This window comes from Salarias fasciatus (genome assembly GCF_902148845.1).
Source record: "Salarias fasciatus chromosome 23 unlocalized genomic scaffold, fSalaFa1.1 super_scaffold_20, whole genome shotgun sequence".
Taxonomy (NCBI): Eukaryota; Metazoa; Chordata; class Actinopteri; order Blenniiformes; family Blenniidae; genus Salarias; species Salarias fasciatus.
In genome coordinates this window covers 15,088,026-15,108,001 of record NW_021941230.1, presented here as the reverse complement: position 1 = coordinate 15,108,001, position 19,976 = coordinate 15,088,026, and the positions used below count along the sequence as shown (strand labels likewise).

Below are 19,976 nucleotides of genomic sequence, written 5' to 3'. Positions count from 1 at the left end.
GAGGATGAGGAGGAGGTCTGTGAGAACCTGGAAGCAGATCAGCATTTGCTCCGATGAGACAGCGGAGTCGATCCCCAGAGAGAGCAGCTGAGGATCCAATCAAATCCTACTCTTCCTCCTCCTGCTCCTCCTCCTCTTACTGGACAAGCATTCATTATTAAAATACATCCATTTCAAATAAATATATATATATATATTTTTTTTTTTTTTTAATAAATGACATTACAATTTGGGTCCTAAAAAGGCATTCAAGTGATTAAAATATTACTTACTTTGAAAAGTGCAGCAAATTTTTAAAAACTATCTGCAATTTTCCTTTCAGTCACTCATCTCACCATCGTCAAAAGAAATCCGTTCCAAAGTGAGAAAATCATTGGGTTTCAATTCTGCTCCTCATTTCTTTTCTGTGGTCTCAGAGCAGTTTATTATGGGATGTCCTCCTTCAGCCCCAGCTTGGCGCGTTGCTCTGGCAACAGGGGCGGAGCTTCAGCATGTCCGAGCAACCAATGGCATTGATCTTTGTCCAAGGAGTCCTCCTCCCCCTCCTGCCCCATCCTGCCCCTCCTGCCCTCCCCTAATGCCCCTCCTGCAGCAAGTGGGTCTTTTTCCATGGGAGTCTTGCAGCTCTGGAGGAAGGCGCTCACTCAGCAGTTCGTCCGTCTGGGCTTCGCACCAGAGACCCTCTGACCGTGTGGACCGCACCACTGCCGACCGGCCTCTTGGACGGAGACCTTTCAGAGGTGAAGAGCGCTGCGGGAGCCCGGTGGAAGTCTGGTGGGCGTCTGGACACAGCATGGCCAGGACGATCCCTTCGTGCCTGCTCCTGCTGGTCCTCTGTGCCGGACCCGCACAGGCCTGGTTCTGGAAGCAAAGTCGAGCTCCTGTATCGGAATCTCCAACTACGGTGACGGGAACGACAGATGGTCCAACCTCCACTGGGGACACGCTGACAGGAAGCACCTTCACAGGTGCAACCTTCTCAAAATCCACCTCCACAGGAAGTTCATCAACTGGTCCCACCTCGACTGGGTCCACCTCCACAGGAAGTTCATCGAGTTCCATCTCGACTGGGTCCACCTCCACAGGAAGTTCATCGAGTTCCATCTCGACTGGGTCCACCTCCACAGGAAGTTCATCGAGTTCCACCTCGACTGGGTCCACCTCCACAGGAAGTTCGTCAGCTGGTTCCACCTCGACTGGGGCCACCTCATTGGGAACCTCCTCAACAGAAAGTTTGTCAACTCACGCAACTTTGTCCAAAACCACCTGGTCAGGTGTGACCTTGTCGACTAGCGGAGCAAAGCAGGAAGAAGCGAAGCGGGACGACGCCTTCAGAGATGGGGAAGAGACCCTGCACATGTCGCCTGGGATCCGTAAGTTTGTCCGGGTGGGGGACTCGATCCCGACTTCTTGGACTGCTAAAGGAGGCCCGGCGGAGGAGGTGGAGGCTGCTAATGCTAACGTTACACGTACAACCAGCAGATTCCAAGGGGGGAGGGTGGAGTTGTCATCCGGCGTGGGTTCAGGTAGCGGGATTCCAGGTGCTTCTGAGGGTCCGTTCCGGACTGTTGAGCCGTGGTGCGCCGCGGTGCCCTCTGATTGGCCCGTTTGCAAAAGGCAAAAGTTTTTCTCGCTGCCCAACTTCTTCAACCACACGTCAGTGGAGGAGGTGGGGGCGGTCTTGCAGGAATGGGCGTGGCTTACCAGGGTGGGGTGCCACCACAGGGCGGAGTGGTTTCTGTGCCTGCTGCTGGCGCCCAGGTGCCCCTCTGCCCCGGGCTCGCCCTCGCCCTCGCCCTCGCCCTTGCCCTTGCCTTCGCCCTCGCCCTCGCTCTCGCCCTTGCCCTCGCCCGTCCTCCTGCCCTGCCGCGGCTTCTGCCTGCTGCTGCAGGACCGCTGCTGGGCGTCCCTGCAGAGCGGGCGCCTCCCGCTGGAGTGTGAGCTTCTGCCCGATGAGGCGCTGGACCCCCGCCGTCCGGCGTGCGTGTCAGTTAGTACCTGCAAAGGTAACCCGACGGGCGGACGTGTACCCGGACACATGTCCGGCCTCTTGCTTGTGTGTTTGTGTTTGTTTGGACGCCACATTTTGCATGTTTCCGGATCAATGGCTCTTCACGGGACAGTTCGCCATACTAGTTTATATAAAGTTTAGAATTGAAGAGTTTTCTGTCAAACTTAAAAATACAGTTTCTTGATTTTATGCCAATTTCTTGAATTGTTGGCGCTGCATCAATCTATTTAAAAGAAGTTTTACCCAAAAAATTTTAATAAAAGTGATTTTTAAAGCTTTTGCATTAATGAAATTTGGAGATATCATTTTATTTGCCTATTTTTTATAAACAGACATTATTTTTTTTAGTTCTTAAACCTCTGTTTACATTAAAGCTTTGTTTTCCGGAGTAGGAATCTAAATTTAGGCTACAATTGCGACCTTGGGTATACGGAGCTCAGAGCACTTTGAAATGCCCGTCTGGAATTCAGGATGGTGGTCTTTCCTGAGAAGACCAGTGATCTGAGAGGAAACATGCTCGTCCACTCAGATGGCGTGTTCCTGTTGTGATGTCACTTCCTGTTTGAGGAAGTGTGTTTGTGAGTGACGGGTCAGTGATGGTCAGCAACCGCAGCCCCTTCAGAGCCTTGACTCCGACACTGTCAGCGTTAGCGTCGACATGAGAGGAGCACGCCGAGCAGGCGTGACCTCTGGTCTGAGTCCGGGCAGGAAACGCTGTCCTGGGCTCCGTCCAGCTGTTTCAGGGCCCCGTCCAGCTGTTCCGGGGCCCTCGTTGGCCCTGTGCTCTGTGGCAGATCGGCGTTGGTCTGCAGGGAACGTCGGGCTGGGATTTGGCGTCGGTGAACTCGTTTTTTTCAGTTGTCTTCACAAGCGTCCCACCACTGCATGCCTGTCTCGGCTCATCGTACAGCGGGACAATTAGGCCATGTGTGTGTGTGTGTGGGCATTCAGGGTCACGCTTGTGGGTGGGAAATCTGTCTGCCGTGGAAGAACAGTGCCAAGTGTGTGTGCTTCCTCTGTGAAGTGAGGGCAGCAGTGTCGCCGTCGGCAACAACAAGGCCCTGTGTGGCGGAGATAAGGCAGGTCAGAGGTCACCTCCCCTCTCCGTGTTTGGCTGATGAAGGATGAGCAATGAGGGAAAACCTCTTTGACCTTTCGAAAATATCAATCGGCAACTTGTTGCCGATTGATATTTTTAAATTTCATTAGGAGATAACTTGTAGTAGAGTAAGCAAAGCTGCTAGCGTTTGAATGACAGCTCATTTTACTCCCACTCACTGCTGTAATGCAGCGTGCGTTTTTGTACTTCTGGACTATTTCTGGTATTTCAGAGAGAAAATTTGAAGCGTTTGTGTGTGAAAATCTGTGTAACGAAGTTTTTTCCGGCTTGTTTGGTCTGCAGGGAGTGCTGAGTCCCTCTGAGGAGCTCATCGTCTTTTCAGCATGTGTGTGAATGCTTCAACTTTCCCATGCACAGACACACACACACACAAACACACACACACACACACACACCTCCATCTGTCCGCCCACGCCCAGGCCCATCGGGTCGAGTTGCCCCGCTCTCACACTGACGGGGCATTACACTGTTCCTCCGTAACATGATATATGAGCTCATCCGTGTTAGAGCTGGAACATATCCGCCTGTTGTTCTCTCCCACGCACACAGACACACACACACACACACACACACACACACACACACACACACACACACACACACACACACACACACATACAAACTGTTAACTTCATGAGAATACCATGTTTGCAAAGCTGCCAAACTGCGTGAAACCCTAATTTCAAGAAATTTGTATCCATCCATGGATGCAAAAGAAGAGTTTTTATTCTTTTTTTGTTGTTTTTTTAGTTATTTCAGACTGATATGAATGTTTGAGAATCTCGTTGGAGTTCAGACTGAGCTCACGCCGCTTCGTCCAGCAGCTGCAGCAGCTGTGCGGCGGCAGACGAGCCAGCAGCAGGTGCCCTCAGTGGGAACAGGACCGCCCTGCAGAGTGCAGCAGGTCCTGAGGGACCCGGGTTCATCTGGAGCCGCACGGCCGGTGTGAGATTGTAAACGCACAACCATAGAATATGCACCCCTGGGTCACTCCCTGCAAAAAACTGCTTTGGGGGGTGGGGAGTGGATCCTGGGTCCATCTGTAGTCCGTACTGCACGAGGCCTCTCTGCATCTCCAGCCAGACAGTTCATCATTCAGGGACACATCTGGTCCACACCAGTCCAGAACTACCCCCAAGCTGGCCTGACTCTAACCCAGTGCTGGTGGGAAAAATCACCCCAGAAGCAGCTGAATCTGGTCCAGAGCGATGGACTGAAAGTGGAAAAGCTACTTGCCGTCTCGTCTTCAGTGTTTGTGAGAACGTTGCTGCTTCCCCTCTGGGACCTTCAAGTTTGTGGGAACTCCGATAAAGAGCCACACGAGTCAGCGTGCATCTCTGAGGAACTGTGCAGGGCTGCAACTGCAGGGGGGGGGGGGGGGGGGGGGGGGGGTTGGTGGTTAAAGTATCATTATTTTTATTAGAGGAGAGGAACCACAACTCACAAAGTACTGTCCTACGTACTGCCATTTTTAGTTTTCTTGAAAAACTACCTACTCACACTTTAATCATTCAGATTGCTGTGTGCAGGTCGGGTTGTTCTGAGAGCCGCCCGCCGGCGCTCGGCTGATCCGGAGTCGGTAGTTGGCTGTTCTAGCAGCTCGGTTTTAGCAGCTCAAACTGTGTGCTCATTCTGAGGTGGATTTTAACATCTGTCTATATTTTAAAGAATCTTTTGTGACTTGCTGATCATTCCTGTTCCTACAACTGCTTTGTGAAGTTTCATTCACACTGTGTGTGTGTGTGTGTGTGCATGTATGTGAGTGTGTGTGTGTGTGTGTGTGTGTGTGTGTGTGTGTGTGGGCGTGTCTGCATGTATGTCTCAGTGTCTGTTCTGACCTCTGTCTCTCTGACCTTTGTTTGTGTGCCATCTGACCTTTGACTCTCTGACCTTTGTGCGTCTACCATCCCACCTTTGCCTCTGTGACCTTGATGCCTGTGACCTCTGTTCTTGCCTCTCTGCTCTTTGTCTCTCTGACCCTTGACTTGCCGACCTCTGTGTCCGACCTTTGACTCTCTGACCTTTGTCCCCTGTGTTGTCTCCAGAGGAGAGCGGCGTGTCGCTGCAGCAGCTGTTGGGAGACCCTCCTCCTAAGTGGATCTCCAGGGTCTTGGGACCGCGGGGAGAAGAGGCTTACTCCTTCGGCTCCTCGGCGGCGGCGGGCCAGCCGGCTCTGGCTCACGTCCCCAATCCTTTCTTCCGCCATTTCTCGCTGCTCTTCCACGTGTCGCCGTCCACACCGGGCGCGTCCGTCCTCTTCTCCATCACGGACGGCCCTCAGAAGCTCATGTACGTCGGCGTTAAGCTGAGCTCCGTGAGCGGCAACCGCCAGCGGGTGCGTTTCTTCTACACCGAGCCGGACTCCGAGGCTTCGTACGAGGCCGCCAGTTTCGAGGTGCCCAGCATGGTGGACAAGTGGAGCCGCTTCTCGCTGGCCGTCTTCGAGGACCAGGTCACCTTCTACCACGGCTGCGACTCGGAGCCGCAGGTGATGAAGATCGAGCGGTCGCCGGACCCCATGGAGCTGGACGCTGCTGCCGGGATCTTCGTGGGCCAGGCGGGCGGAGCCGACCCGGACAAGTTCCAGGTAACATTATCATCAAAATCATCAATCAAAAGAGAGAGAGACAGAAAAAGTAGACAAGAGAGAAGAAAGCGCAAAGATACAACAACAATTCTTCGATCGGAACCGACACACCAGACAACCTGCTACTGCAGGTGCACAGAGATACAACAGACAACATGCCAGGGGATTTTGTTATTAAACGTAGCTGTTGATATATCTATCGAATTACAAACCACAGCATCAGGAGCACCATTCGTCGAACACACCACAAGACAACAATGTGACGGAGTCCACATGCAGAATGTAAAGAGCGCAAAGTGATTGAAGATCAGCGCGATCATGCAACAGTGACTGCGATCATGCAAATATGACCTCTGACCTCTGAGAAGACCAGAAGAAGGCCAGAGAGGTCTCAAGGACCTGGGGACCTGGCCTCAGTACATTCCCTGACATTCCCACACCGCCCTCCTGTCATGTCCTTTGGGAGACCCCCCCCGCCCCCGGAAGGACAGCGAGCCCACCGTCCGGGACCCCACAACTGCTGCTCTGCCCCCACCGCACGCACATGTAGACAGCCGCACAGCCCCCCCAGAGCCAGCAGTCCCCCAGCCCAAAGCCGGGCCGGAATCCAGGCCTATGGGGAAACTACCCCCCCCCCACACACACACACACACACACACACCAGTTCATTGCAATTTTCACAGAACTCAGAATGATGTCAGTTCCTGGGAGGAAAAAAGATGTTGCACGGTACTTCTCATCCTGAAGTGTCTTCCAGTTGTCTCGGGAATTGATATGCTGTGCGTGACCTCTGACCTGTGACTTTAGGGAAGATAGCAGAGTTGCGAGTGGTGGGAAACCCCCGGGCCGCGGAGCGTCTCTGTGACGACGAGGACGACTCGGATGCGGTGAGTATATGTCTTGCTCATGCCGCGTTCACTGTCTATGGTCCTTCTAACGTCTGTCTCTCTGTCTTAAGGCCTCAGGGGACTTTGGCAGCGGCGATGGCGAGCGGACGTCGACCAGAAACCGGGTCAAGGTCAGCGTGACGGCGTTTTCCTGAGTCTGGGCATTTTGTCTCATGTATTCAGTTGATGCAGTTTGTCCAGTCTGTTCATTGTCGCAATGAAACTGAAGCAACATGCAAGAAGTTATGTGCAAACAGATCAACACTACGTTAAGAACATTTTTGATAATGTTTTGATTTTTGCTTCCCCCTCAGCCCACCCCTTCTCCTTTACGCCCGGTGCCTGAACCCCCGCTGACCTCCTCACAGGGGAGCAGTGTGAAACAAACAGGTACCAGCACCGCCTCCTATACTTTGACTCTTCAGCGCCCCTGGTGGATGTTTGCAAGATTGCACAATGCACAGGATCCCTGATTACTTTGATGTAATGAGTTACTCTGCTGAAGTCAGCGAACTGTCTTGGATCTTGTTGCTTTTGTTCTGTAAATGGTGCTGAAGCGGAACCCCGCCCTGTGACCTTCAGAGGGTGAAGCCGGTGACTTGTTGCCCTCTCAGGTGTGGCCGGTGCTAAAGGAGAGAAGGGGGACCGGGGGCAGAAAGGTTCTCAGGGGGATCGGGGTCCTGCAGGCCCCAAGGGAGACTCTGGCTCTGGATCCAGCTCCAGCTCTGGGTCTGCAGGGGGTCGAGGACAGAAGGTGAAGATAGACCAGACCATAAGAGCCTAACAATGAACTGTGACCTCTGACCTCTGACCTGTGTCCTGCGTATTTGTTTCAGGGAGAAAAAGGCGTGAAGGTGAGTCGTCGTCGGTTCAGCATGACGGTCAGGATCAGAATCAGGTCTAGGATCTGGTTCAAGTAAAGGATCAAGATCAAATCTGGAATCATGTTGAGATACAGGATCCAGATCAAAACCGAGCATCAAGTCCACGATCAGGTGCCTCAAGTTCCTCCTCCACAGGGAAGCTCCGGCTTCGGCTACCCCGGTACCAAAGGAGAACGTGGAGCCCAGGGGCCTCCGGGGCCCCCCGGTCCTCAGGGGCCTGCTGCTGAGGTGGTGCGACTCGGCGACGGTTCGGTGGTGCAGCAGGTGGCCGGACCAGTCGGACCTCCAGGCCCTCCAGGTTCTGACGGACTTGCAGGGCCTCCAGGAACTGATGGGGAGCCAGTGAGTAGACCTGGTCCTGGAGGGGTCTGGAGATGTTGGGAAGGGTTGGGAGGAGATTTTTATTTCTAACATGGACTCTGCTCTCTTTCAGGGCGATCCGGGAGAGGACGGAAAAGCTGTGAGGACTTGGTTTTACACTTTGATTCGAGCAGGAACATTTTTTCTTACCTTTTCTGGAAATCTGTTGCTGATGGTCTACTATGGTCCCCTGACCAGGGTCCTGCTGGACCTCCAGGTTTCCCTGGAACTCCAGGAAATCCTGGCACCAGAGGCCAAAAGGTGCGGTACCTGCATTTTGATTTGAATCCAGGCATCAGGTTTAGTTCGCCTGGACCAGGTTTGACTTCTGCCTTCTTTCAGGGAGAACGTGGAGAAGGTGCACCTGGACCCAGAGGGCCTCCCGGCCCCCCTGGACCTCCTGGACCGGGCACTGGGGATCGCCCTGTACGTTCTCATGTCTCTTTCTGCCTCTGCTGAAGTCTTGATGTCGAGTCTTGACTGCAGTTCTCATGTTCGCAGACCTTCGTGGACATGGAGGGTTCGGGGTTCCCAGATCTGGACAGATTCAAGGGTTTTCGTGGTCTTCCGGGCCCTCCGGGACCTCCTGGACCACCCGGACTTCCTGGAACGTCAGTGGCACTTGGACCCGGTGGTCCGATAGCCATTGGGCCTCCTGGACCACCTGGACAAGACGGGGCCCCTGGTCTACCAGTGAGTACTTAGTGCATTCCAATCGTTTTCACAGTTAAGAAGCACAAGTTGTGAAAGTTTCGCCCGTCGTTTTCCAGGGCCTCCCGGGTCCTCCTGGACCTCCTGGTCAGCCTGGACTCCGAGGAACCAAGGTACAGCCAGACATTCACAAACCCACCATGACTCAGCTGATCTGACAGCCTTAATCCTTCCTGCAGGGCGACAACGGCGAGCTGGGACTCCCAGGAGCGGCGGGGGAGAAGGTGAGTCGTGTGTGTTTGTGTGTGTGTGTTTCCGAGCTGTCTGCAGTGTGTGTGGTTGGATCTGTGCAGGTGTTGACGGTCTGTTGCTCTCCTGCAGCCATCGGCTCCAGACTCCGGCTTCTTTAGCGGCGTCTTGTCTTTCTTTACTCCGTCTTCTACAGTGGGTACAGGGTCGCGGGTGTCCGGGGGTCTCTGATTTCTTTACTTCCTCCTGTTTTCTTTCACACGTTTCACGTTCTCTCTAACATCAGGAAGCAGTTATTTTAATCTCTGGTGCCCAAACCATTGACCTGAAGCCTTCCAGATAGCCTGTGAGGAAGGCCTTGGATGCTCTCCGATCTCTGATTCGTCCAAATAGACTAAAAAGACAAGCACGGGGGTCTTATTCTGGTTTAGTCTGACATTGATGAATCCTTGGACCCTTGTGATCTCTGGACCTCAGGTTGGGAACCAGAGCTTGAGATAACATCCTGTGGTTTGTACTTCCTGAACCTTCTCTCTTTTCTACTTCTCTAACGTCTGCTTGCTCCGGTCTGAGTGATTTTGCACGCCATCTTTTTATTTTCTCGTTAGAAGACAGAAGATGACCGTTGTTTCCTTTGACCCTGCTCAGGGTTCTCAAGGTGACCCGGGACAGACGGGGACCCCCGGGCAGACCGGACTGGCGGGGCTCCCCGGTCCCATGGGGCCAGTTGGACCTCCGGGGCCGCCCGGACCACCAGGACCACCGTACGGCTCCAGCTTTGTGAGTGAAAGTTGAAATACAAACATGTGTGAAGGACTTTAAAGTTATCGTTGTGACATTTGTTGGTTTTTCTAAAGTTCTCATGAAGCACTTCAGCACATTAATGGCAAAGAGTTTCCATTTCCATCCCTTCATTTTTGTCTTTTTCTGCAGTTTTATGTTTCCATTGCAGAAATTCCTGATAGTCTGTTCTCCGAGTTTTAACATTCTTCATTAGTGGCCTGTTTTCCTTGTTTTCCTTGCAGGGTGGCCTTGACAGATTTGAAGATGGGAACGGCCTGCCGGGACAGAGAGGCCTACCTGGACCACAGGTAAGCCTTCAGCCTTGCTTGGAGCTGTTGTCCAGCTCGGTCCTGCTCCTGTCTCACACTGTCTCCTGTCCTCCAGGGTCCAGCTGGTATCCCCGGACTTCCTGTGAGTAGACGACCTGCGGTTCCTTTAAGATGAGCTTCAGTTTGCATTCACTGGTGTGTTTTTTTGGTATTTTCAGGGTAAACCAGGTTTCCCGGGTGTCTCTGGGAGCAAAGGAGCAGAGGGACCTCGAGGACCTCCTGGGATACCGGGTCTGGACGGATTCACCGGACAGCCGGTAAAACATGTGGCCTTATCTTTTGGTCCTGATCCTGATCCTGATCCTGGTCTTTGTGAGACTAACCAGCGTTCATCTGCAGGGCGAGAAAGGAGACAGAGGAGAGAAAGGACAGATGGTGAGTTACAGACCTCAAACATCATGAAAAATCAGGTCCAGCTGTTTTGGGAAACATTTTCTTTCCCACCGTTAAACATTTCCTGAAAGCTCCACAAGCTGCGCTCACACCCCGAGTAGACTCACCAATGTTGTAGATAAGCATGTATCTAGTCTCCAGTTCTGATTCTCACTGTATCTGTACTTTTTTTTTGCACTTTGTGATTTTGCCTCTTGATCTGACAGGGTCTGCCGGGTCGAGACGGAGGGCCGCCCGGCCCCCCAGGGCCCCCGGGGCCACCCGGTGAGGTGGTGTACCAGCCGACAGGAGACGTGAGTCACGTAGAAGTGTTGTTACCGCAGCGCTGCATGAATCCTCCTCACGAATGTTCACGTTGTCGTCTGCAAACCATGAAATGACCCTGACTCCCGCAGCTTCTCCGTGTGTGAATGAACTGAACTGAACTGACTAACAGCCACAGCGGGCCGGTCTGTGCTGTCACCACGTACTAACTGACCTAACTCTGTCTCGCTGTAGTATAACGAGGTGTATTGGAGCGAAGGGTTGGAGGTGAGTGGAGGCTCGCCGAGCACCTCAGACTTATCGAAACACAACCAGCACTCGCTTAATCTTTAACTCATTTCTAATCCCACACATCGAAGTGTCTGTTCGATAATCCATCTGTCCTCTGCAGGGAGGACCGGGCGTTCCGGGCAGGGCGGGACTCCCCGTAAGTTTCTACCTGTGACTTTTCCACATTTTGTCTCATTACAACCGCAGACTGAAATGTATTTTATTGGGTTTTATGTCATAAATCAACACAATGTGTCACATAATCACGAACTGAAAGGAAAATCATTAAAAAAAAAGAAAAATTTCTATAAATAAAAAACAGGCAAGTGTGGTCGTAAGAAGTATTGCGTCCATCTATCTGCAGGTATAGTGAGTGTGCATGTCTGTGTTTTCTGCAGTGTCGGCAGCGTGTAAATGTGTTTTTTCTTTTCTGATCAAGATTATTGTTCTGTTTTTCAGGGCCCTGCAGGGTCCAAGGGAGATAAAGGAGACACAGGTCTACCAGGTTATGCCTCCAAGGTAGGATTATTCATTCATCCATTCATATCTTTATTTTGAAAATCCCACTTTTAAGCCGCACTACACCAATGAAAGTGTTGAGGTTTCTCAGTGTGTGAAATCTCACTTTAATTGTGACTTTGCTGCGTTCAGGGACAAAAAGGAGAGCCGGGCATCATCACGGGGCCTGATGGGAGACCTCTGTACCTGGGTGGCCTGGCAGGACTGCCGGTAAGTCATCGTAATGCTAATTTACAATGCCTCCATCTGAGTCCGCCTTCATTCTAATGGCTTGTTTTAATGTTCCAGGGTGAGCCTGGGGGTCCAGGTCCAGAGGGTCCTGTGGTACGTACTGTCCCTTTAAACCTCCATACTGGTCCTGATGTGGGCCGGGATGTTAGAAGTTAATATGTTGTCTTGCAGGGTCCTGATGGTCCTCCGGGACAGAAGGGAGAGATTGGCTTCCCCGGCAGACCAGTGAGTCATTTGGCTGTGAACTGGACCGTCGGTCGGCTCGGACTCACACACCTCTGAGTCTGTGTGTTTGTGTGTGTGTGTTTGTCAGGGTCGACCTGGACTGAATGGAGTCAGGGGAGAGAAGGGGGACTCTGGAGGTGGATCTGGATTTGGGTACCCTGTGAGTTCCGTGGCCTTTAGTCGGCCGTCAACAGTTAGCATTAGCATGTAGCTTATTTTTGGAGGAGTCGCTCAGGTAATGCTAACGGAACTGGTCGCTTCAGGTGTTTGTCACCGCGATGCCTCCGCTGACTGCAACACTTGGCCTGAGGTTAGCCTGTGTTTTTGATATCTTTGTGAGTAACCGGTACTTGTCGTGCGTCAGGGTCCTCCAGGCCCCCCGGGGCCCCCCGGACCTCCTGGACCGGCTTATCCCCTGGGTGGAGCTCGAGTGAGTACACAGCGAGCAGAGCGGGGCGACACGAGGATGCTATAGAGACGCTGATGTTGCCGTGTGTGTTGTTTCAGGGGTCCGAGGACGACTCCAGGTGGTATTCCGGTCAGTCCCCAACCTACCGTTTCAAAAGAGCAAATCTCCATTTCTCACTGCTCCTCTGTTGACTGCTTCCATTTGTTTACAGCGAAGGGAGAGAAAGGAGAGCCCGGACTGCCCGGAACCTCACACCTCTCAGGTGTGTGTATGTGTGTGTGGGTGTGTGTGTGTGTGTGTGTAGCAGTGTAATAATAACCTCCTCTGTCTGCAGGATACGGCTCGGTGGACCTTTACACACTGAAGGTAACTGATGAGATCATCTCCGTACAACTCCTGTTCATGTTTTAAAGTCACATCCTTTTTATCTTGAGTTTGTTTGTTTGTTTGTTTTGTTGAGAATGAACTCCGAGGTGAAATCGGTGTGAAAGGAGAGAAAGGAGAGCCTGGCGGTGGAGGGTACTATGACCCTCGCTATGGAGGAGGACCAGGAAACCCCGGACCTCCCGTAAGGTTTACTTCGTTTCTGACTTGATTTGATGTTGAAACACTCCAGCTGTGTGTCATGGACTCTGTCCTGTGTGTATCATCAGGGACCTCCTGGAGAATCCATTGTGGGACCCCCGGGTCCTCAGGGGCCGCCGGGACCTCCAGGCAGAGGATACGATGGTCAACCAGGACCACCAGGCCCACCTGGACCCCCTGGTTCATCCCTATCTGGACCCTACAGAGGCACTCAGAGTGAGCGCACAAAGAAATTGTGCAGGGCTGATGAGAATCTCGGATCTCCCCGGATTAAAAGACTGTACTTCCATTGCAGCCATCAACATCCCAGGACCTCCAGGACCACCGGGAGCTCCAGGACTGCCGGGTCACTCGTCAGGAGTGAGTGGTTTGTCCTGTGGAGTGGTGTGTGTGTGTGTGTGTGTGTGTGTGTGTGTGTGTGTGTGTGTGTGTGTGTGTGTGTGTGTGTGTGTGTGTGTGTGTGTGTGTCTCTGTGTTTAAAGCCAGGTTTACACTTGCACGACTTTTTGCCACGATGTTGTCGTGGCAAGGCGTGCCAATCTGGAGTCACTGAACTTGCAGGCTCCCACACAATTCATGACCAATTCACGAATAGTTCACGAATGCGGGCTCCGTCAGTGTCACGAACTGGCACGATGCATTCACGCATAGTTTGTGCCTAGTTTACGTGCTTCCCGCATTGGCACGACATGGTTGCGCATTTCGGCTTGGGCTGTTCAGGAACTCTTCGTTGCAGTGCCTGGCAGTGCGTGCCTTGCCACGACTGGCACGCATCCTCCCGCATTGTCCCGACGTGTTCACGAGGCATTCACGAACAGTTGCGGTATAGTTCACGGCCCGGTCGCAATATTTAGTTGTGACCAAATTTTGAACATTTCAAAATTCTCGTCCCGACATGGCACGCAGTCACGACGGGTTTACGCACACTTCACGCCACTTTACAAGTGGTTTGCGACTTGATTCGTGCCAATGCGTGCCACAGAATCGTCCAAGTGTAAACCTGGCTTAAGGCGCTGCAGGTCTCAGAGGCACGCTCACTGGGGGGTCTGGGGTCTTTGTGTTTGAAGGTGACTGTGTTGAGGACTTATGACACCATGACCGCAACAGCCAGGGGCCAGCCTGAAGGCTCGCTGGTCTACGTCCTGGACCAGACCGACCTGTACCTCCGGGTTCGAGACGGAGTCCGACAAGTCCAGTTGGGTAGCTACATCCCCCTGCCCAGATACGACGTGAGTCAGCATCCAGCAGTGCCAACACCAATGCCACCACGCCAATGCTAATGCCATATCACCAACGTTGAAACTGAACGTCCATCACATAGCCCCTCCCTCTCTCTGTTTCCAGGAGAATGAGGTTGCGGCTGTGGAGCCCCCGCCGGCCGTGCCTTTCTCTCCAGACCAGCACTCCAACACTGGCACCTTCAGCCACAACTCCCAAAGTCCCCCTGAGAACCCAGAGCCTCAGCCACAGCCGGACCACACTCACAACGCCTATCCCGATCCTCGATACCAACCGGACACCCGGTACTATCCAGAGACTCCGTACCAGCCCGATCCTCGGTATCAGCCCGATCCTCGGTATCAGCCCGATCCTCGGTACCAGCCCGATCCAAGGTACCCGGCTCCGACAGACCCCAGGTACCCCAGTTACGCTGATCGAACGAACCAACCAGACGGGAGGTCACCGTACCAGGACGGGCGCTATGCAGTGACCCCTCAGAGGAGACTACCACCCCCTGTGCCCCAGACCCCGGCCCACCGTCACACTTCAGGACCAGGGGTAAGAGGAGACCCCTGGGTGGGTTTTTCTGATCAGGGTGAACTCTTGTGATTGTCCGTGTCTCTCTGCAGCTTCACCTGATCGCCCTGAACAGCCCTCAGAGCGGTGCCATGCGCGGGATCCGCGGCGCCGACTTCATGTGCTTCACGCAGGCTCAGGCCATCGGCATGCACGGCACCTTCAGGGCCTTCCTGTCCGCCAAGCTGCAGGACCTCCACAGCATCGTCCGCAAACTGGACCGCGAGCGCATGCCCATCCTCAATCTCAAGGTACGTCATCCAACCAACACTCAGCCACATCAGGCCAACAACCAAAATCAGTCCATTCTCAACCTCAAGGTACGTCTTCAAACGGCATCCAGTCATCATCCAATACACATTCAACCAACCAACAGTGCAGATTCCATATTTAAAGCCCCAGAATGCAACAGAACCACTTGTTAGTTGTGAAGCAAATTTTGCAACATATCATCATATACCCAGAGGGAGCATGCAAAACTGAAAACAGAGAAAGGTCCTGGAACTGCACCTTTGTCTGCTTGCTGTGACAATTACCAACCGCTCGGGTGTTTACTCCTTGCCAGGATGAGGTTCTGTTCGACAGCTGGGAGTCCATCTTTAACCAGGGCAGGATGAAGCCCAGCGTGCCGCTCTACTCCTTCGATGGAAAGGATGTTCTCAACGACGGCACATGGTGAGCGGCCGGTGAAAAATCTGTGCTAAAGCTATGGAGACGAATGGATTTCAGTCTTTTGAACCACCGTTTTTCTATTTTCGTGGCAGGCCCGAGAAGATGATGTGGCACGGTTCAACCAGCGAAGGTCAGCGTCACGAGGACGGGTTCTGTGAGACGTGGCGTGTCGGCGAGTCCACGTTGAGTGGAATGGCGTCGTCACTGCAGAGCGGCAGCCTGTTGCAGCAGAGCTCCAGCAGCTGCTCCAGCACCTACGTGGTGCTGTGCATCGAGAACAGCTATGTAGGCCAAGCCAAGAGATAGACACACACACCACACACAAACTACTTTTGGTGCTTTGTATATAAGATTTCCTCATGAATATCAGTATATGTTTGCTAGCCACTCCCATATGGTGCTACACACAATTATCCCTCATGTTCACCTTCAGTTTGAGCTCAGGTGACCTCATGTCTGCCATATTGGACGTCATGGGAGCCATATTGGACGTCCGCCCTGACCTCATGAGGTGTCCGAAGGCATAGCTCTGTCCTGCTTTCTGTTTGGGACTCGTTAGCTTGCATTGCTAATTCACAGCTGAAGAAGCCCAGTTTGTGTTAGCTTGAAGTTTAAGCTCAGAAACATTGTGAGTTATCAAAAGTAACCAGAACACAGGTTCTGGGTCAAAGGTGCCCAAACTGTGGCCCACAGGCCGCATTAATCAATGATACTTCTGAGTCTTAAAAGCAGATGGAGCTAGCGTCTTGAACATGTTTAGCTTCACAACAAAACCAGGTTAGTCAGGAGTCTAATCGTTAAAACATGAAAACCTGCAACATTTGAAGATGGATTGTTGCTAAATCTGTGAAGAGATTAATAGACTGAAAAAAAGAGAATATATAACCAGTTGTATCCCTTTCAGACTCGTCATTTCAAGAAAAATGATGTGAAACAAAAACTGATTTTAGATTAAAATGTCTGATATTCGCCCAGATAGGCTTTGTTCCAGTGGGAAGTGGAAGCGTTCCACCTACTCTTTGACTGTTTTATGAACTCACACTAAAAAGACTGTTTGCTACAGTTTCAGCTGCAGTTCGCAGGAAAGAAACTCTTCTGTTTTTTCACTTTAAGTTCATCCATGAAGACCAGACTGAACTCTATCATCCACTTCAAGTTTCCATTAGCCTCGAGGCTAGCTCCTTTACCTTTAAGGCTAACTGGTTTAGCTGACTCTTTTAGCTTGAATGCCCTCCTTCTGACCGACAAGGCTACTTCCTTTGGCTTCGAAGCGAACTGATTCAAGACTAAACCCTTTACCTTGAAGGCTAACGCCTTTAGCTTCTAAAGTAACTCTTTTAAGGCTAACGAGTGTAGCTTTGACGCTAACTCCTTTAGCTGTCTGACTCAGAAGATTTCATTTTAGTTATTGCTGCTGAAACTAAACATTCACTCTTTTGTCTGCACTGATCCCTAATTACTCTAAATACTACTGCATTTCTCCCAATGTATTGATTTCACAACACCATAATCCTGTTTTGACCTTTTTTTGAAAAACATCTTTTTGCATTGTCCTAACGACCTTCACATTTTTACTGTTTCTTACTTTTACCTCATATTATGGTCCATTTTCTTAACATCGTTGCATTTTGTTTGGCATTTTATATCCAATTTTGTTCTGTTGTAACCACTTTTTTGTTATTTTTAGAATTTTAACACTATTTTCTACTTTTTTTTCTTCACTTTGATGTTTATTAAGAAGATAAGTCTTTTATTATTAACTGTTTTGATAACATTTAGTTATTTTGCATCCCATTTTCAGGAAATGAAAGCATATTTTCATTTGAAATTTTCAGATGATAAAAAAACAGTCACACCCGATCGCTTCAACATTGACTCACCCCCTGATGCACACAGCTGGTATTTGTTATAATTAGTGCACTGCATCTTTAAATAATTGTCATTTCTGCATAGTGACCAACATCTGATGCTCATATTCTTTTGTTAAACTGTTTAATGTCATGTTCAAAAACATAAACCTTGTGAAAAGTATTTTATAACTTCACGTCATCTGCTGCTCATCTGATTGAGTGTGTGATGAAGGATGACATGTTCACATGATTTTTTTTTTTTTATGAGCAAACACTAAAGGAATATTTATTAGAAAGTTTTTTTTTTCCTACTTCACCTGACGCCAGCTGCCTTCAGGGGCCCCAAAATCTGTGTCACGCCCAGTAAATAAATATTGTGTGGAAGAAAACCTCTTGGCTCACGTTTCATCATTTAAAGTCATTTATTTCAAATTAAGCTGCCTTATTATTTGTTATTATGATTGGTGTTGTTCATGTTTTTTACAGACATTTTTTTTGGTTTTAACTTGAAATCTTGGCCCCAGAAGATGAACAACGATAACATCTTAAAACATAAACACTTTAAATGAAAAGTCCGTTTAAATGAGGACGTTCAGGATATCTTTAGAGCGCCTTGTGTGTGCAGCAGCGTTGCCATGGTAACGGCCAGCAGTGGTTTGTAGTTGAGGGCGATGACGCGCGAACAGAAGTCGGCGATGAGGCCCACGAAGTCGCAGCAGATGATGTTGACGGCGGCGGCCCCGGGGCCGGCGCGCTGTGCCGCCGCCCAGCGCAGCAGCGGCGCCGCCGCCTTCACCGTCATCTTCCTCAGGTCGTCCAGCGGGTGCAGCAGCACGCACGCGGCGTCCTCGGTTAGGTTCAGACCGCACACGTAGAAACCAGCTGCAGAAAGACGGAAGGTTGCTTTTCAGGCGTCAGAGTAAGAGTAAACTGTGAGTATCTGAGCACCTGGTCGTCCTTCGCGCTGCCGCTCCTCCAAGTAGGAGACCACCTCCAGAGGATCGGGGCTGTCGGCGTACCTGCGGCAGTGGACATCGCTTTACAGGAGAAGGTTCACGGCTCTCAGTGGGATTCAGGAATGAGGCTGTCCTAAACCGTTCACGCACCAGTACGGAATTCCTGGCCACAGCTCAGGATGCTGCTCCTGCTCTCTGTCGTAGGACACGACAAGCTGCTGACCTCTGACCCAACAGGAGCGCAGGGTGGGAATTTCCTGTTCTCAAAGGAAGCAGAAGAACTGCGTTTGTCATTGTCATCCAGGAAATATCATTCGACATGGTTTCCAAATGTAAAAGAAAAACTTCAATAGCGTGTGTGTGTGTGTGTGTGTGTGTGTGTGTGTGTGTGTGTGTTCTTGTATTTCTATCCTTGTCGGGGCCAAATGTCCCCACAAGGATAGCAAAACGTGGAACGACGTGCCTTGTGGGGACCTTTTTCCGGTCCTAAGTAGGAGAAACAGTGTTTTCTTGACCATGTTGTTGTTACTGAAAAAAGTAAAAGTGCAAAAACATTTCTTTAGGGTTAGGCTTTGTTGTGGTGTGGGTTAGGGTTAGGGTAAGGGTCAGGGTTAGGGGCTAGACATGAATGGGAGTCAATGGACGGTCCCCACAAGGATAGAAATACAAGACTGTGCGTGTGTGTGTGTGTGTGTGTGTGTGTGTGTGTGTGTGTGTGTGTGTACCTTGGAGTAGACCAGTTTGTGTGTGAACAGAGAGGTGATTAAATTCATCAAGTGTGTGTGGTCTTCATCAGTCAGAGATTCGAAGTGAGAGAATGCAATGATGAAGACTTCGGAGGGATGAAGGTCGAGCCAACAGGAGAGTTCCTGCAGAGTCTCCTACACACAAACACACACACACGCGCGCGCGCTGTTACACACAGTAACAGAGGGAGGTGGGAGCTGTGCTGCCAGGCGGTCTCTCTCACCTTGACTCGAAGCTTTGTGTACAGACCGTGAGCGAAGTACAGGTCTCCTCCCGCTTTGGGCTTCTTGGCCACGCGCAGGTCCAAGAACCGAACGCCCAGATCACACTGCTGACTGAGCACCGACTGCTGCTGACAAACAAACAAGAAACAATCTTCAACGACTTCCAATCAAATAATTTTTTTTAAAATAAATATACTTAAGTAAAGTGTTTGAGGTTATTGAGGAGATGTTTTTTTTTTTTTTAGTGTACTTCTTTTATTAATCATGTACAGGCGGCGGCGGGGTGGGGGGTGGGGGTAGGGGTGGGTCTTGGGGGGCCGCACCTGCGTGGTGGCCCAGCGGAAGACGCATGTCCGCGTGCAGCGGGGCAGGACACGGTCGCAGAGGGTGAGGATGCAGGGCTGGGACGGCAGCAGCGGGGAGGACGCGTCCAGGCAGAAGGACATGCTGTCATGGCTCCCTGCGGGGAGACGCGGTGTCCGTGAGTCCGGTCCGGTTCGGTCCAGTCCGGATCCGGTTTGGATTCGGCCTGCACCGCTTCTTACCCGGGATAGCGAGCTCCCACAGCGGGACGTCGTGCAGCCGCGGCGGCAGACGAGACATCCAGTCCACATTCCATCCCGGGTCCAGGTCCGAATCCCGGTCCGGGTTCCAGCCCGACATCCCTTCGGTTTGTTTACAAACACTTCCGGGTGGAAATACGTCATCAGAGAAGAAAAGGAGAAGTTAGGAAAACTTTTAAAACTTAAACAAAACAAATATAAATAATATATTTTCCTGAAAACTTAACTGATGTACATAGATGTAAAAATACGTTGATGTAAAATTTAGCTTTTGTCTTGAATGCCGAGAAAGTTCTGGTGATTTAAATCCCAGTTGTGTGTGTGGTTTTTTTTTGTTGTTTTTTTTTGGGGGGGGGGGGGAGGGGGGGGTAATGTCTTGTTTTGTACTATTTGATGCTAAAAAGAAATTC

The 19,976-nt window shown here is 51.2% G+C and overlaps 2 protein-coding genes across 3 annotated transcripts; one reads left to right on the top strand and one right to left on the bottom strand.

Annotated features, from left to right (window-relative positions):
- The first annotated feature begins 677 nt into the window (after positions 1–677).
- On the top strand, positions 678–17,459 carry LOC115383869 (collagen alpha-1(XVIII) chain-like). Its single transcript, XM_030086066.1, has 39 exons — positions 678–1,373; positions 5,177–5,718; positions 6,531–6,605; positions 6,677–6,736; positions 6,920–6,995; positions 7,220–7,359; positions 7,442–7,459; positions 7,625–7,831; positions 7,923–7,949; positions 8,048–8,110; positions 8,192–8,275; positions 8,351–8,542; positions 8,620–8,673; positions 8,740–8,784; positions 9,398–9,529; positions 9,775–9,840; positions 9,917–9,943; positions 10,020–10,118; positions 10,201–10,236; positions 10,461–10,547; positions 10,753–10,785; positions 10,910–10,945; positions 11,248–11,307; positions 11,440–11,517; positions 11,596–11,631; positions 11,710–11,763; positions 11,852–11,923; positions 12,128–12,193; positions 12,271–12,301; positions 12,384–12,434; positions 12,507–12,538; positions 12,633–12,740; positions 12,826–12,973; positions 13,053–13,117; positions 13,825–13,986; positions 14,102–14,536; positions 14,608–14,805; positions 15,120–15,229; positions 15,319–17,459. The coding sequence occupies exons 1-39, from the start codon at positions 794–796 to the stop codon at positions 15,530–15,532; spliced, it is 4,599 nt and encodes a 1,532-aa protein (XP_029941926.1). The 5' UTR covers positions 678–793; the 3' UTR covers positions 15,533–17,459.
- LOC115383860 (PI-PLC X domain-containing protein 1-like) lies at positions 17,369–19,688 on the bottom strand. Of its 2 annotated transcripts, none has more exons than XM_030086056.1 (7): positions 19,549–19,688; positions 19,327–19,463; positions 19,003–19,131; positions 18,758–18,913; positions 18,183–18,289; positions 18,025–18,095; positions 17,369–17,958 (listed from the first exon to the last, which is right to left on the bottom strand). In XM_030086056.1, exons 1-7 carry the CDS (start codon positions 19,664–19,666, stop codon positions 17,669–17,671), a joined length of 1,008 nt encoding a protein of 335 aa, XP_029941916.1. In that variant the 5' UTR covers positions 19,667–19,688; the 3' UTR covers positions 17,369–17,668. The 2 variants fall into 2 exon arrangements, with proteins under 2 accessions (XP_029941916.1, XP_029941918.1); XM_030086058.1 differs by having other exon boundaries at positions 17,370–17,958; positions 19,003–19,128.
- Positions 19,689–19,976: the final 288 nt, after the last annotated feature.

Bases quoted from the DNA above. Each gene is read 5' to 3' on its own strand.
- LOC115383860 (XM_030086056.1), bottom strand. From the start codon at position 19,666: ATGTCGGGCTGGAACCCGGACCGGGATTCGGACCTGGACCCGGGATGG. The intron at 19,464-19,548 runs GTAAGAAGCGGT...GTCTCCCCGCAG, and splicing joins GTGGGAGCTCGCTATCCCGG to GGAGCCATGACAGCATGTCC. The intron at 18,096-18,182 runs GTGCGTGAACGG...CCACTGCCGCAG, and splicing joins TGGCCAGGAATTCCGTACTG to GTACGCCGACAGCCCCGATC.
- LOC115383869 (XM_030086066.1), top strand. From the start codon at position 794: ATGGCCAGGACGATCCCTTCGTGCCTGCTCCTGCTGGTCCTCTGTGCC. The intron at 10,946-11,247 runs GTAAGTTTCTAC...TCTGTTTTTCAG, and splicing joins CGGGCAGGGCGGGACTCCCC to GGCCCTGCAGGGTCCAAGGG. The intron at 12,302-12,383 runs GTCAGTCCCCAA...ATTTGTTTACAG, and splicing joins CGACTCCAGGTGGTATTCCG to CGAAGGGAGAGAAAGGAGAG.